At 46.7% G+C, this 13,714-nt stretch overlaps 1 protein-coding gene across 1 annotated transcript in view; it reads right to left on the reverse strand.

Moving 5' to 3' along the window:
* Positions 1-13,714, reverse strand: part of LOC126466663 (WD repeat-containing protein 76-like) — a 168,237-nt gene that overhangs the window by 37,382 nt on the left and 117,141 nt on the right. Inside the window, exon 9 of the mRNA XM_050096400.1 lies at positions 5,004-5,139. Within this exon, the coding sequence (XP_049952357.1) occupies positions 5,004-5,139 (136 nt within the window). The remainder of the gene's footprint in view (positions 1-5,003; positions 5,140-13,714) is intronic.

A 13,714-nucleotide genomic window follows, 5' to 3' on the forward strand; every position in this document is an offset into this window, starting at 1 on the left:
AGGCCTTACTAGGGATTGTGCTTTTGAGTGTGAATGTGGACTCCCTTATTCAGATACTATGGTGCGTGATGCAATTGCACAGAACGTTTCTGATGTTCGTATCCGGGAACAGATTTTGAAACTAGTCAATCCCTCCCTTCAACAAGTGATGGACATATTGGATCGGCAAGACACACTTGACTTTGCTCAGGAATCATTTGAAAGTTCGCCAGCTGTGTGTCACATTAACCGGCCCGCCGGGCGAGCTGCGTGGAACAGTAAACAGCCCTCGCGCCCGTCCGCGCAGCTGCCGTCAAGCTCTCCGCTAAGTGTGCCGCGCAAGCAAGCAAATGCAGTGCTAAAATCATGCCCGCGGTGTGCTACTAGACATTCGCGTGACAATTGCCCGTCACGCCAAGCTATTTGCTTTTTCTGTAATAAAAAAGGACATGTTCAGAGTGTTTGCCAGGAAAAGCTCAGATCGGACACTCACAACGATTCCAGGCCCTTTGCTTCGCGCCGTAATCGAACCAAGAATACTCAGGCTCGTGAACCTTCGCCCATGGACATTCATGTAGTTCATTCCTCTCCGCCCAGTGCCGCTCTTTCTAACAGTGACTGTGTTCGTCCCACAAATAGTGTGCATCGACATCGCAGGAAATCCCGTCAAGTTGCAAGTGATTCTGTACCAGTGTCAGTTCACGTTGCACGAGACAGTCGCTCTTGTTGTCAGCAGGACAATAAACTTTTTGTAGATTTGGACATTAATGGCACGGTCATACCATTCCAGCTCGATACCGGAGCTGCAGTTTCCTTGATCACTCACGACACGTACAAACAGCTGGGCACACCTCCATTGCGTGCCGCGAATGTTAAGTTAAATAGTTATTCCGGTCAGGATATCCCTGTGTTAGGACAGTGCAGCCTTCTTGCAACATACAAGGGACAAACAAAACTTGTGTCATTTTACGTCCTTCGTTCTTCTTCTGCAGTGAACTTGTTTGGTTTAGATTTATTTCAGTTGTTTAACTTGTCTATAGTAAATCAGGTCCTATCAGTGAACCAGACTGTGTCAGCCACTGTTTCTCGTTTATGTGAAGAGTTTGCAGACATTTTTGCACCGGGCCTTGGTTGCGCTGCGAACTATAAAGCACATTTGGAACTGAAAGTAAACGCGCAACCAAAATTTTTCAGAGCGCACAATGTTCCCCACGCATTGCGTGATGAGGTCGCACAAACGTTACACGATTTGGAATCACAAGGTGTGATTGAACGTGTGCAGGCTTCTCTCTGGGCATCACCCTTAGTAATTTTGAGAAAACCTTCCGGAAAATTGAGACTTTGTGTGGACTTCAAGGCAACAGTGAATCCACAACTAGTGATTGCAACTTTTCCTTTACCCCGCCCGGAAGAACTTTTTGACAAACTGTGCCCGGGTAAATATTTTTCGAAGTTGGACCTAGCAGATGCGTACTTGCAAATACCAGTGGATGACGAATCCCAGCGCGTCTTGGTGGTTAACACGCATCTTGGTTTGTACCGATTCAAAAGACTGCCATTCGGGTGTGCATCCCCCCCCTGCATTGTTTCAGTAATATCTGCAAACTGTTTGTGCCTCGGTCCCTACTGCAGCAAACTATCTGGACGATATTGTGATCTCCGGAAAGATGGAAGAAGAACATTTAGCCAATCTCAGAACATTATTTCAGGTCTTGCGACAAAATGGTCTTCAATTGCGGAAGGACAAATGTGTGTTTTTTGCTCCTGACTTACCATATTTGGGACATGTAATCAATGCCCAAGGCATACATCCCAGTCCAGAGCACCTCCGTGCCATACAAGACTTGCCGTCGCCGCAGAATTTGAAGCAGCTACAGAGTGTGCTGGGAAAAATAAATTACTATAACAAATATGTGCGCCACGCCTCTTCCATTTCAGCTCCGCTTCATCGCTTACGCCGTAAAGGTGTTCCATTCGTCAGGACGACGGAATGCGAACGCGCCTTTCGCCAGTTGAAATCGGCGTTGCTTTCCACTACTTGCCTTACACCATTCGATCCCCTGAAACCCCTTTTGTTGATGGTAGATGCCTCAGATTTCGGGATTGGTGCTGTGCTTGCGCACAAAGATGGATCGCATGAGCGCCCTATTGCCTTTGCGTCCAAATTGCTCTCGTCTGCGCAAAGAAATTATTCCCAGATCGAGAAAGAAGCTTTGGCTCTCGTCTTTGGCGTTACAAAGTTTCATCATTTCTTGTATGGTCGTCACTTTACCATCATCACAGACCACAAACCTTTGACATCACTTTTTCATCCCAACAAGCCTGTACCTCCACATACAGTGCAGAAATTCATTCGCTGGTCTATTTTCCTCTCGCAGTACCGCTACGATATCTTGTATCGGTCCACTGCTAAGCACGGAAACGCCAATGCATTGTCCCGTTTGCCTGTTGCTGAGGGTAGAGCATTCGATTCTTCTGAACTTGCTTGCATGTTCATTGATGCGGAAACCGATGACGTGGTCGAATCGTTTCCGATTGATTTTCATCGTGTAGCTACAGCCACAGCTGCTGCCCTGTCCTTGCTACCATTTTGCGTTTTGTTGCTACGCAATGGCCATTGTCCAAGTCACGGATCGAGGATCCGTTGGTTCGCCGATTTTTTGCTCACAAGGAGAGACTTTTTGTACGACGTGGTGCTTTGCTGTTGCGTTCTGATAATGATCAGTCCAGGGTCGTGGTCCCACGTTCGTTACAGTCCTCTGTCTTACAGCTTCTCCACCAAGGACATTGGGGTATAGTGCAAACGAAACAACTTGCTCGCCAGCACTGTACTTGGTTCGGAATCGATGCTGCGATTACGAATATGTGCTCTTCTTGCATGGCATGTGCCGAACAACAATCCGCACCGCCGCGGAAATTCTTTGCATGGCCGAAAGCCACTTCCCCTTGGCAATGCTTACACATCGATTTTGCTGGTCCATTCTGGAATGCTCGATGGTTGGTTGTGGTCGATTCTTTCAGTAATTTTCCTTTTGTTGTCAGGATGTCTTCCACGACGTCCTCTGCCACCATCCAAGCGTTATCTGCTATCTTTTGTATTGAAGGTCTTCCACAGACTATTGTTTCCGACAATGGCCCACAATTCATGTCCGCAGAATTTCAGTCATTCTGCAAGGCCAATGGTATTCAACATCTGACATCCGCGCCGTTTTCGCCTCAGTCAAACGGTGCCGCTGAACGATTGGTCCGGACTTTCAAGTCCCAGATGTTGAAGTTGAAAGAATCGCATTCTCGGGAGGATGCGTTATTGCTCTTCTTGTCCTCGTATCGCTCTCAGCCCCGAGATGGTCGCTCGCTGGCTGAGTTGCTCCACGGTCGTCCTCATCGAACCTTGATGTCTATGCTGCATCCGCCGCATCAGGTTCCTGTGCAACGGCAGCCACCTGCTTTTGCTCCAGGCAACGTTGTATACTATCGCAACTATCGAGGTTCACAGCGTTGGCTCGCAGGGCGCATTCTTCGCTGCCTCGGCCGCGCTATGTATCTGGTTTTGGGGGCCTCTGGTGAGGTGCGTTGGCATCTCAATCAGCTGCGCCTCTGTCGTCGCATGGGTTCTGCCGCACCCCGTCTGCTTTCAGCGACGGTGCCGTCCGGTCAGCACCCTGGGGACCCATCTACTGACTCGCCTCAGCCCCAGGTGTTACCGACGCTGCCTTCCATTTTGCCCCATGGCGACGCGCCACCGCCGCCTGTTCTCCCGCCGGCGACGCCCGCAGTGGACACTTCGCTGCAGCCGCCAAGCGCCTCCCTGGGTCACACGCCGCCGATCGCTTCCCGTGACCAGCTATCCTCCGACATGGACCTCTTGCCTGCTCCGAACCAGATGTCGTCTTCGCCCGTCGGCTGCCCCGCCCCGATGGAGGTCGAATCTTCGGCCCCTCTTGTCTCTTTACGGGCGCATACACTGCATGTTGGCGTGCACCCTGGACTAGGTTTTCAGGCGATTCCTAGTTCCCCTCGGACCGAATGGCCGGGTGCAGGTGGCACATCCTCGCCTGTTGTTAGGCTCCCCACCTCGTCGCATCGTTCGCCGATTTGCGGGGGAGGAATGTGGCGTCCACCAGACACGACACTTGCTAGGTGGTAGCCTTTAAATTGGCCGCGGTCCGTTAGTATACGTCGGACACGCGTGTCGCCACTGTCAGTGATTGCAGACCGAGCCCCGCCACACGGCAGGTCTAGAGAGACTTACTAGCACTCGCCCCAGTTGTACAGCCGACTTTGCTAGCGATGCTACACTGACAAAAACGCTCTCATTTGCCGAGACAATAGTTAGCATAGCCTTCAGCTACGTCATTTGCTACGACCTAGCAAGCCGCCATAGCATTTGATATTTATCGTGTGAAGCATGTCTAAACAAGAGCGATGTTCTCCAATTGTGGATTAAAGTTAAGTATTCCAAGAACTACATTCTTTTCTTTATAGGATAATTACTTTACCTTGTTCCAGACATCACGTCAATTTATGTGAGCTTAAAAGCGTGCATTTCGGCCTCCTCTAGCAACACGGTGTTGGCACTTCTGCCAACACTTCAATTTTGACAGCCTAAAGCAGAATGACCTCATTTAAAAACCTTTAAACCTCTTATCAAGCAATGAATCTGAAGAAAACTTCTGGCAGTGCACAAGAGGATGGTAAGAAACATGTCTATTTCTATTAATTTTATGACCATAAAGATCTTACAGCATCATCTGCATTCTCCAAAAGAAGAGGAGGAAGTTCATGAGCCATTAAGATCAAAGAGTCTTTATATAGAAATAATCTGTACTAATATGTTTTGAAAAAAAATTCTGCAATGTAAGTCAATAAGGGCTTCTGGGCAGCAAATACTGTTATCACTAAACTATTACTGTGAAATGCTGCAAACACTTCATTAAAATACTTTGATTTCCTCATTTAATTTCCTCATTTCTTTATCACATAAATTCAATATTACTAACATTCTAATGACAAATAACACTTACCCAAGTCCTGAGCCTGTGACAAAATAATTTTCAGCGACTGGATGATGCTGCACAGTTCTCACAGACCTCTCATGACATTTGTACATGTAAGACAGCTTTCCTTCTCTTTGGTCAAATACTCCAACTTCCCCTGAGCCTGTGAATCAAAGACAAAGAAGGAAAGATAAGGTGTAGTCTGCAGATGTAATATCTGTATTTCAAGATAACAGAGAAAAAAAAAAATTTCTTCTGCAAGTAGAATGAAAGTCTGCACACCCTTGATAATAAATATGACTTACAGAAATTTACTAATATGAAATAAAAGCTTAAATGTACAAGTGTTTGGCATGGAAGTGATAGAACTGCACTGTTTAATGCTCAGAGTGGTTCATTACTGTGTGATAACACTTTTACACTGCATCAGTAATACAATGAAATTTTATTTTATTACTGTTTCATTACACAGTGATTTAGCTTGTAAAAGTTTATTTTATCATTGTTTAATTAAACAAAGATTAGCTGCACAACTGCTCATGTTATGAAAATTGGCGCACCCACTCTAATAAGAGTTAAAATAAGCAACTCCAACTATATGAGATTCCAGCAGTGGTTGTGTGTCTTAATACATTTTCCAACAATAACTAGCAACCTACTGCCGTCATCGCATTCCACGAAACATTAATGGTCTCCCGCCTCTTTACTAACTGGAAATGCATCTAATAGTCCCAACAGATTGGATATTTTCTTGTACTTTTATGTGTATATTGGCACCACTAAGCTTTTTGCTTCCTGAAGGCCCATACTTGCCCACAATACTGTCTTTTAACTGTACAGTTTTATCGTCAATTTTGGCTGGTAAGTGGGAAAGAAGGTCTTTTTATTTTTACAAAGTTGGATGAATAATTATAATACAAGATGGAGAAAATCTTATACTACAGCTGATGGTGCAAGACCTGTTTCTGGTTTTGATGTAACAGAGATATCACAACTTCTTTATTCAAACAAGGGAAAATCCAGGATGGAATGTAACAATACGAGAGAAGGAAAGTTGCTACTCACCATACAGCGGAGATGCTGAGCCGCAATAGGCACAATAAAAAGATTCACACAATCACAGCTTTCAGCCATTAAGGCCTTTGTCAGCAGTAGACACACACACACACACACACACACACACACACACACACACACACACACGCACACGCACACGCACACAAGCAGGCAAGTGCAACTTTCACACACATCTGCAGTCTGAGAGAGCTGAAACTACACTGCAATCAGTAGCACCAGTGCATGATGGGAGTGGCGACTGGGTGGGTAAGGAGGAGGCTGAGGTGGGGATGGGGAGGGATAGTATGGTGGGAGTGGCGGACAGTGAAGTGTTGCAGTTTAGACAGAGGGTAGGAGAGAAGGGGGGGAGGGGGTAAGTAGCAGAAAGTAGAAAAATAAAAATAAAAATAAAAGAAATTAAAGAAATTAAAAGACTGGGTGTGGAGGTGAAGTGACAGCTGTGTAGTGCTGGAATGGGAACAGGGAGGGGGCTGGATGGGTGAGGACAGTGACTAACAAAGGTTGAGGTCAGGAGGGTTACGGGAACGTAGGATGTATTGCAGGGAAAGTTCCCATCTGCACAATTCAGAAAAGCTGGTGTTAGTGGGAAGGTTCCATATGGCACAGGCTGTGAAGCAGTCGTTGAAATGAGGGGTATCATGTTTGGCAGCGTGTTCAGCTACAGGTGGTCCACTTGTTTTTTGGCCACAGTTTGTCGGTTGCCGTTCATGCGGACAGACAGCTTGTTGGTTGTCATGCCTACATAGAATGCAGCACAGTGGTTGCTGCTTAGCTTGTAGATCACATGACTGGTTTCACAGGTAGCCCTGCCTTTGATGTGATAGGTAAGGTTAGTGACCAGACTGGAGTAGGTGGTGGTAGGAGGATGTATGGGACAGGTCTTGCATCTAGGTCTATTACAGAGGTATGAGCCATGAGGTAAGGGATTTGGAGCAGGGGTTGTGTAAGGATGGACGAGAATATTGTGTAGATTTTGTGGACAGCGAAATACCATGGTAGGAGGGGTGGGAAGGATAGTGGGTAGGACATTTCTCATTTCAGGTCACGACAAGAGGTAGTCAAAACCTTGGCAGAGAATTTAATTCAGTTGCTCCAGTCCCAGATGGTACTGAGTTACGAGGGGAATGCTCCTCTGTGGCCGGACTGTAGGACTTCAGGAGGCGGTGGGAGACTTTATTCTTTGATTACTCTGTCTCTACACAATATGTATTTTTATCAATGGTGACCTGTATTCAAAATAATCCCCTTTCTGCCAGTAATTCCTTTACTGTGTTTTCACAATGTTTCAGTCAGCTACTTAATCTAACATTTCAAATCTTGAAACAAGATAATGTACGGAAAACATATGCAAAAATGTGAAGTTTAAATTATCTTGTTTCACTGCATTTGCACATCAATGCTATGGAATTGTCACATGTATTTCTTTTACACATTCGTCTGAACTACAACAGCAAACAAGCAATGATGGAAGAGTAATACTGTAACATACCAAATAATACTTGAACTGCTGACCTATTTTTTGTGTGTTGCATCAGACTATTTTTAATTGAAGTGACATGTTCTGTGCAGTGTAATGCTACATGCAAGTGATTATTTTAATGACTATGTTTTCTCTGTGTTATATATGTTTATTACTTTTTTGAATGTGCTATTAACCAGAAGTATGAGTTAAGGTTTAGTCTATGTTGTGATAAAGTTAATTCATCTAGCCTCACAACATAACCAGTTGCAAAGACCTGGTTGGAAATCATGGATGGAATCAAAAACTTTGCTGCAGTTCTAATTTGCTTGGCTATTTTTCTCATGATTATTTCATGAGGATTTCATTTTACCACTAGCTGAACAACAATCTTAACCAATGTGCTTACTTTCTTCTGTTCAAAAATGTAAGTTTTTATGTTTTTAAAGGAACAATACAGCAGAATCTGAGAAGCAAATTGGAATATCCCAATGCAAGTCATCAAAAATTGTCTAAAATTATTCTCATGATATGATAAGCCTTTTACAAAGATAGATCTGTATTCAAATACAGTGTGCAGATACCAGAAACTTATTAAGTTTTTTCAATCGACTTGTATTTCCTCAGTTCAGCAGTACCATTACTCAATATTCTTTACAGTGTTCTACTTACTAAATATTACTATCGCTGAATAACAGAAAATTAAGAAGTGGCTTTAAACCATGGAATGGTCTAGCAAAACAATGGCTAGTAAAAGGTTAAGCAATGCTCTGCATAAAGAGCTCTATTTTCAAGTTTGTTTCTATGACCATCCTCTGCAGCAAGCATATGAATACTTACCTTGTAAATAAAATGCCTTTTCCTGCTGCTACCTAATTTATTTATCTCATATGTGCTTCACCTTATCTTGTCCTAAAGCATCGTCAGTGGGATCTATAACAATACAGTTTTGTTGATTTTAGATTATTAACCAGTTGATGTTGTGATTTTTTTTTTTAAAGTAATTACTTATGATTTGCTGATCTGCGTTTCCTCACATCTAGTCTGGGGGTCGCACACCTATGCACACAGTGACCCTTGCTGTGTTTACACTTTATTACTGCTAGTACACCATCAATTACTTCCTACTATCAGGGTAGTCCCTTGCTTAAAGATACATTAGATTTGTGAACTTCCACAGTTTATTACAGAATGTGAACATAAAGTAATATTTGTTTTTAAAATCAAAACCTCTTGACCTTTTGTAGCTCAACTGAAACATAAATGCCACGAGGTCAATTTAAATCAAAGATTGACACCTTTCCTCCATCAAGAATTTACACCTGCTATTTCGAATTGTTTGTCACCATCTGAAGCTGACGAGTCACGAGTACATGGTTGGAAACAGAGCAGATCACATCATATTCTGAAGTTGCTATATGTTGTGAGGATACTGTGCCCCCAGATTGCATGGTAAACTATCTCTTGAAAGAAGCTAAGCTACCAGATGTGTCTCACATATGAAAGCTTGTTGTATAGACCTTCAGCAGGGCCACTTTAACACTGTAAAAGCACCTCATAAAATCACAACGGAAATGACAAAACAAATTTTTGGTTTTACAAAAAAAGTTTAGTTCGCAGTTTACCATGTGCTGTGAGGTCTTCCATCTGTGGCTAATAAATTTTGCCAACTAGAGAAATAACAGCTTGAGAAGGGGGAAAAAGGTTTGCACTCCTCCAACAATTTAGATATTTTCCAGTCTGCTAGATATGACTGAGTGGGGAGGCTCTCCTTTGCATGTCAGCTATATAAATCATTGACAGATGAAATCTCACCTGCACCTCTTTGTGATAACAGGCAGCTGCAACCCTATTATTTGTGTTGATATCAACAGAGTAATCCTCTGCATTTGTCCTAGCCATGTGCTATGTCAGTGGTCAAATTTGGCTGTCACCCTACACAAGGTACTTGCAACCTTATGTGCATATTTCAAAATCTGTTGATGGTTTTCTCTACTTGAGCCTGATGGATGGGAAAAAATATTTAGTAATGTAACACTGAACTAATTCAGCAACACTTATATATCACTTTTTTTTTTGTTAAAAACATATCACCAAATAATGTGACTAGACTAAATTGATACTGTCACTACGGAGAATATTGGTAGCTGCCACAATGTAGTGAGAGAAAGTCGACAGTGTCGAGACTGCCTACATTTTTTTCATGTTGGGGCTGACGTAACCACCTTGGATGGAGGCGTTACTATCGTTTTGCACGGTAGTTCTGTAGTGCTTATAGCCCAGTAATTATGGAATGGGGCAGGTATACTTGAAACTCAAAGTTGATATGCCAGTGAGGCACAGTAAGAGTAGCTGACATCTGTAGTTAGTAGCTACAAGGACAGTAGGTAGATGACTGAATCATAGCCAACCCTGCCAAATCAACCAACAGGTTCAAGAGATGCTACAAATCTACTCTCTTCAGGCACACCCAACAGTTTCGCTGTCCTGGAGACTGCGGATAAAACTGTGCAGATAACCCAAAAAATTCAGGAACACTGACAGGACAGGGAAAAGAAGTCTTAAGGTTACAAAGACCAAGAAGTCCTCCTGCTAGGAAGTAGTGATGGAAGTCTGAATTAGTACAGAACAGCCTGTGTGGGATATACCACATAATGAAAATTTTGCAACCAAATGCAAAACCCAGCAATGGTCTTGGGCTTTAGCTCTCTGGGAAAGATCTTGATAAGGAAGTGAATGCACTGATTATGGGGGGGGGGGGGAGGGGGGGCGCGGGGGGAGTGTCAAAAACGGTGTGGATTGTTAACTCAAATAGGCAATTGAGGATGACATCACCCACAAGGAATGTTCCTCACACAAATGTAAAGACTGTATCATTCTTTGAGCAATACAAGGCAGTTATTAAGATGGAGCATTTGGTTTAACTTGTACGTGTAGAACTTCAGGAGTCACTCAACATATTGGGACAAATACACCACTTCACATACAGTTGGACCACATGAGAAACAGCTTGTCTGGATGTTTCTGGCAGAGGAAAGATGTAGGTGGTGGTGGTGGTTGTTGGGATGTTTAAGGGGGACTAAACAGCTAAGGTCATCAGTCCCCCATTCCAAAAACAGGCGAGACATAAATGCACGAAACAGGTAAAACCCCAAGGGGAAGGAGACCCCCCCCCCCAGGCCCTAAAAGAACACAAATGCGGTAACAAACACTACAGACACGAAGAGTACAGAAGAACACCAGACAAAAGGAAACAGAAGAAAAGAAGATGGCCGGAGACTGGTTGACTGACCACGACAACAAAAAAGGGAAAGAGTCAACCAACCGACTACACACTAAAAACTGCAACCAAATATGAGAGAATCGAGGACAAGAGACACACAAAGGGAAAGCAGCAGGACCTCCCTAAAGGGAACCATAAAAAGGACTACCACGGATAAAATTTAAAACGTTGTCAGCCATGGAGGCATCGTCACATAAAACCAAAGGCAAAGTGCCCGGGAGATTAAAAGACTGCCGGAGGGTGCGCAGTCGGGGACACTCCAATAAAATGTGGGCGACCATCAGCCGGGACCCACACCAACACAGGGGGGGATCCTCCTGACGCAAAAGAGGGCCGTGCGTCAGGTAGGTATTGCCGATGCGCAGCCGACACAAGATTACAGAGTCCCTGCGAGAAGGCCGCAGGGAGGAGCGCCACACATCGGTCGTCTCCTTGACAGCCCGCAGTTTATTTGGGGCTGTCATGCCACGCCACTCAACAGACCACATCCCAAGCACCTTACGGCGCAACACCAGCTGCTGATCGCGAGCCGTAAGGCCGATCTCCAAAGCTGAGGCGTCGATCGCCCCTTTGGCCAGCCTGTCAACACGTACGTTCCCCGGGATGCCAACGTGACCAGACGTCCAAACAAAGACCACCGAACGACCAGAGCGGGTAATGGTGGAAACAGACTCCCGAATAGAGGACACCAGAGGAGAAGAGGGATAGCAGCGGTCGATGGCCTGGAGGCTGCTCAGGGAGTCACTGCAGATGACGATGGACGTACCTGAGCAGGAACGCATATGCTGAAGAGCACGCAATATGGCCACCAGCTCTGCAGTAAAAATACTGCAGCCAGCCGGCAAGGAGCGCTGTTCAACATGGGCAGCGTGAGCAAAAGCGTAGGCAGTGCGACCATCAACCAGGGAACCATCAGTGTAGACAGTCTCACAGCCCGGAAATGAGGCGAGGAGCGCAAGAAAACGGCGACGGAGGGCCACAGGCGGAACCGAGTCCTTGGGTCCCTGTGCCAAGTCCAGACGGACGGACGGACGGACGGCCGGGGCAAACACCAGGGTGGCGTAGGTGCACGGACCCGAAAGGGAGGCAGAAGAAGGAATGACCCCAGTTTGGACAGCAGGGACTGGACGCGGACAGCTATGGAAAGCACAGACCTAGGTCGCCGTTCGGGCAGATGGAGGACCACGGCAGGGAAAAGCAGGCGATGATTGGGATGGCCAGGCGAGCAATGCACGTGGACAGCATAGTCGGCGAGCAGTTGATGGCGGCGAATCCGCAGCGGGGGAACCCCGGCCTCCACCAGTAGACTATCCACGGGGCTCGTACGGAAAGCGCCAGTTGCAAGCCGAACCCCACAGTGGTGAGTGGGGTCTAACAACTTCAACACTGAGGGTGATGCAGACCCATAGGCCAGGCTCCCATAATCAAGCTGGGACTGCACAAGAGCTCTGTACAATCGCAGCAGCGTGCGGCGATCTGCACCCCAAGACGTGTGGCTAAGGCAGCGGAGGGCGTTGAGGTGCCGCCAGCATTTTTGCTTCAGCTGAGTAATATGAGGAACCCATGTGAGCCGGGCATCAAACACGAGTCCCAAGAAGCGGCAAGTGTCCACCACTCCAAGCAGGTGGCCGTCGAGGTAAAGTTCAGGATGAGGGTGGACCGTCCGACGCCTGCAGAAGTGCATAACTCGAGTCTTGGCTGCAGAGAACTGAAAACCATGAGTCAGAGCCCATGATGCTGCCTTGCGAACGGTGACTTGCAGCCTGCGTTCGGCGACTCCCGTAGTCGTGGAGCTAAATGAGATGCAGAAGTCGTCGGCATACAAAGAAGGAGACACCGACGACCCCACGGCTGCAGCCAGACCATTAATGGCCACTAGAAATAAGGAGACACTCAACACCGATCCCTGCGGGACCCCATTATCCTGTATATAAGATGAACTAGAGGCGGCACCGACTTGCACCCAGAAAGAGCGGCGCAATAAAAAGGTCTGAAGAAAAGCCGGGAGCCGACCACGAAGACCGCACTCATGCAACGTGGCGAGGATGTGATGCCTCCATGTGGTGTCATACGCCTTCCGCAGATCGAAAAATACAGCAACGAGATGCTGACGTCGGGCAAAGGCCGTACGAATAGCAGATTCCAGCCGCACCAAATTGTCCGTGGCAGACCGGCCCCGACGGAAGCCACCCTGGGATGAAGCGAGGAGACCGCGCGACTCAAGGACCCAACACAAACGCCGCCCCACCATACGTTCGAGCAATTTGCACAAAACGTTGGTGAGGGTAATGGGACGATAGCTGTCCACCGCCAGTGGGTCTGCACCGGGCTTCAAGATGGGGACAATAAGACCCTCTCGCCATTGCGACGGGAACACACTCTCGTTCCAAATGCGGTTAAAGATGGTGAGGATGTGTCTCTGGCGGTCCCTGGAGAGATGCTTCAGCATCTGTGCGTGGATGCAGTCCGGTCCTGGCGCCGTATCAGGGCAATCGGCGAGGGCAGCGAGGAATTCCCTCTCGCTGAAAGGAGCATTGTATTTTTCAAAACGACGTGTGCGGAACGATAACGGCATCTGCTCGGCTCGCTCCTTGAGAGAGCGAAAGGCGGGGGGATAAGTTGCAGTCGCAGAGCTCTTAGCAAAGTGCGCAGCAAGGTGTTCAGCAATGGCGGCAGCGTCCGTGCAGACAGCGCCGTCCAAGGAGATCCCAGGGACACCCATAGGGGTCTGGTGTCCATAAATCCACCGTATCCGGGACCACACGAGCGAGGGGGAGACACAGGAGCCCAAGGATGAGACATACCGCTCCCAGCACTCCTGCTTACGCCGTGTAATAAGACGGCGGGCGAAGGCACAGAGCCTCTTAAAGGAGATGAGGGTCTCGAGAGACGGCTGCCGCCTATGATGCTGGAGGGCCC

The sequence above is a fragment of the Schistocerca serialis genome, chromosome 1 (genome assembly GCF_023864345.2).
Source record: "Schistocerca serialis cubense isolate TAMUIC-IGC-003099 chromosome 1, iqSchSeri2.2, whole genome shotgun sequence".
Taxonomy (NCBI): domain Eukaryota; kingdom Metazoa; phylum Arthropoda; class Insecta; order Orthoptera; family Acrididae; genus Schistocerca; species Schistocerca serialis.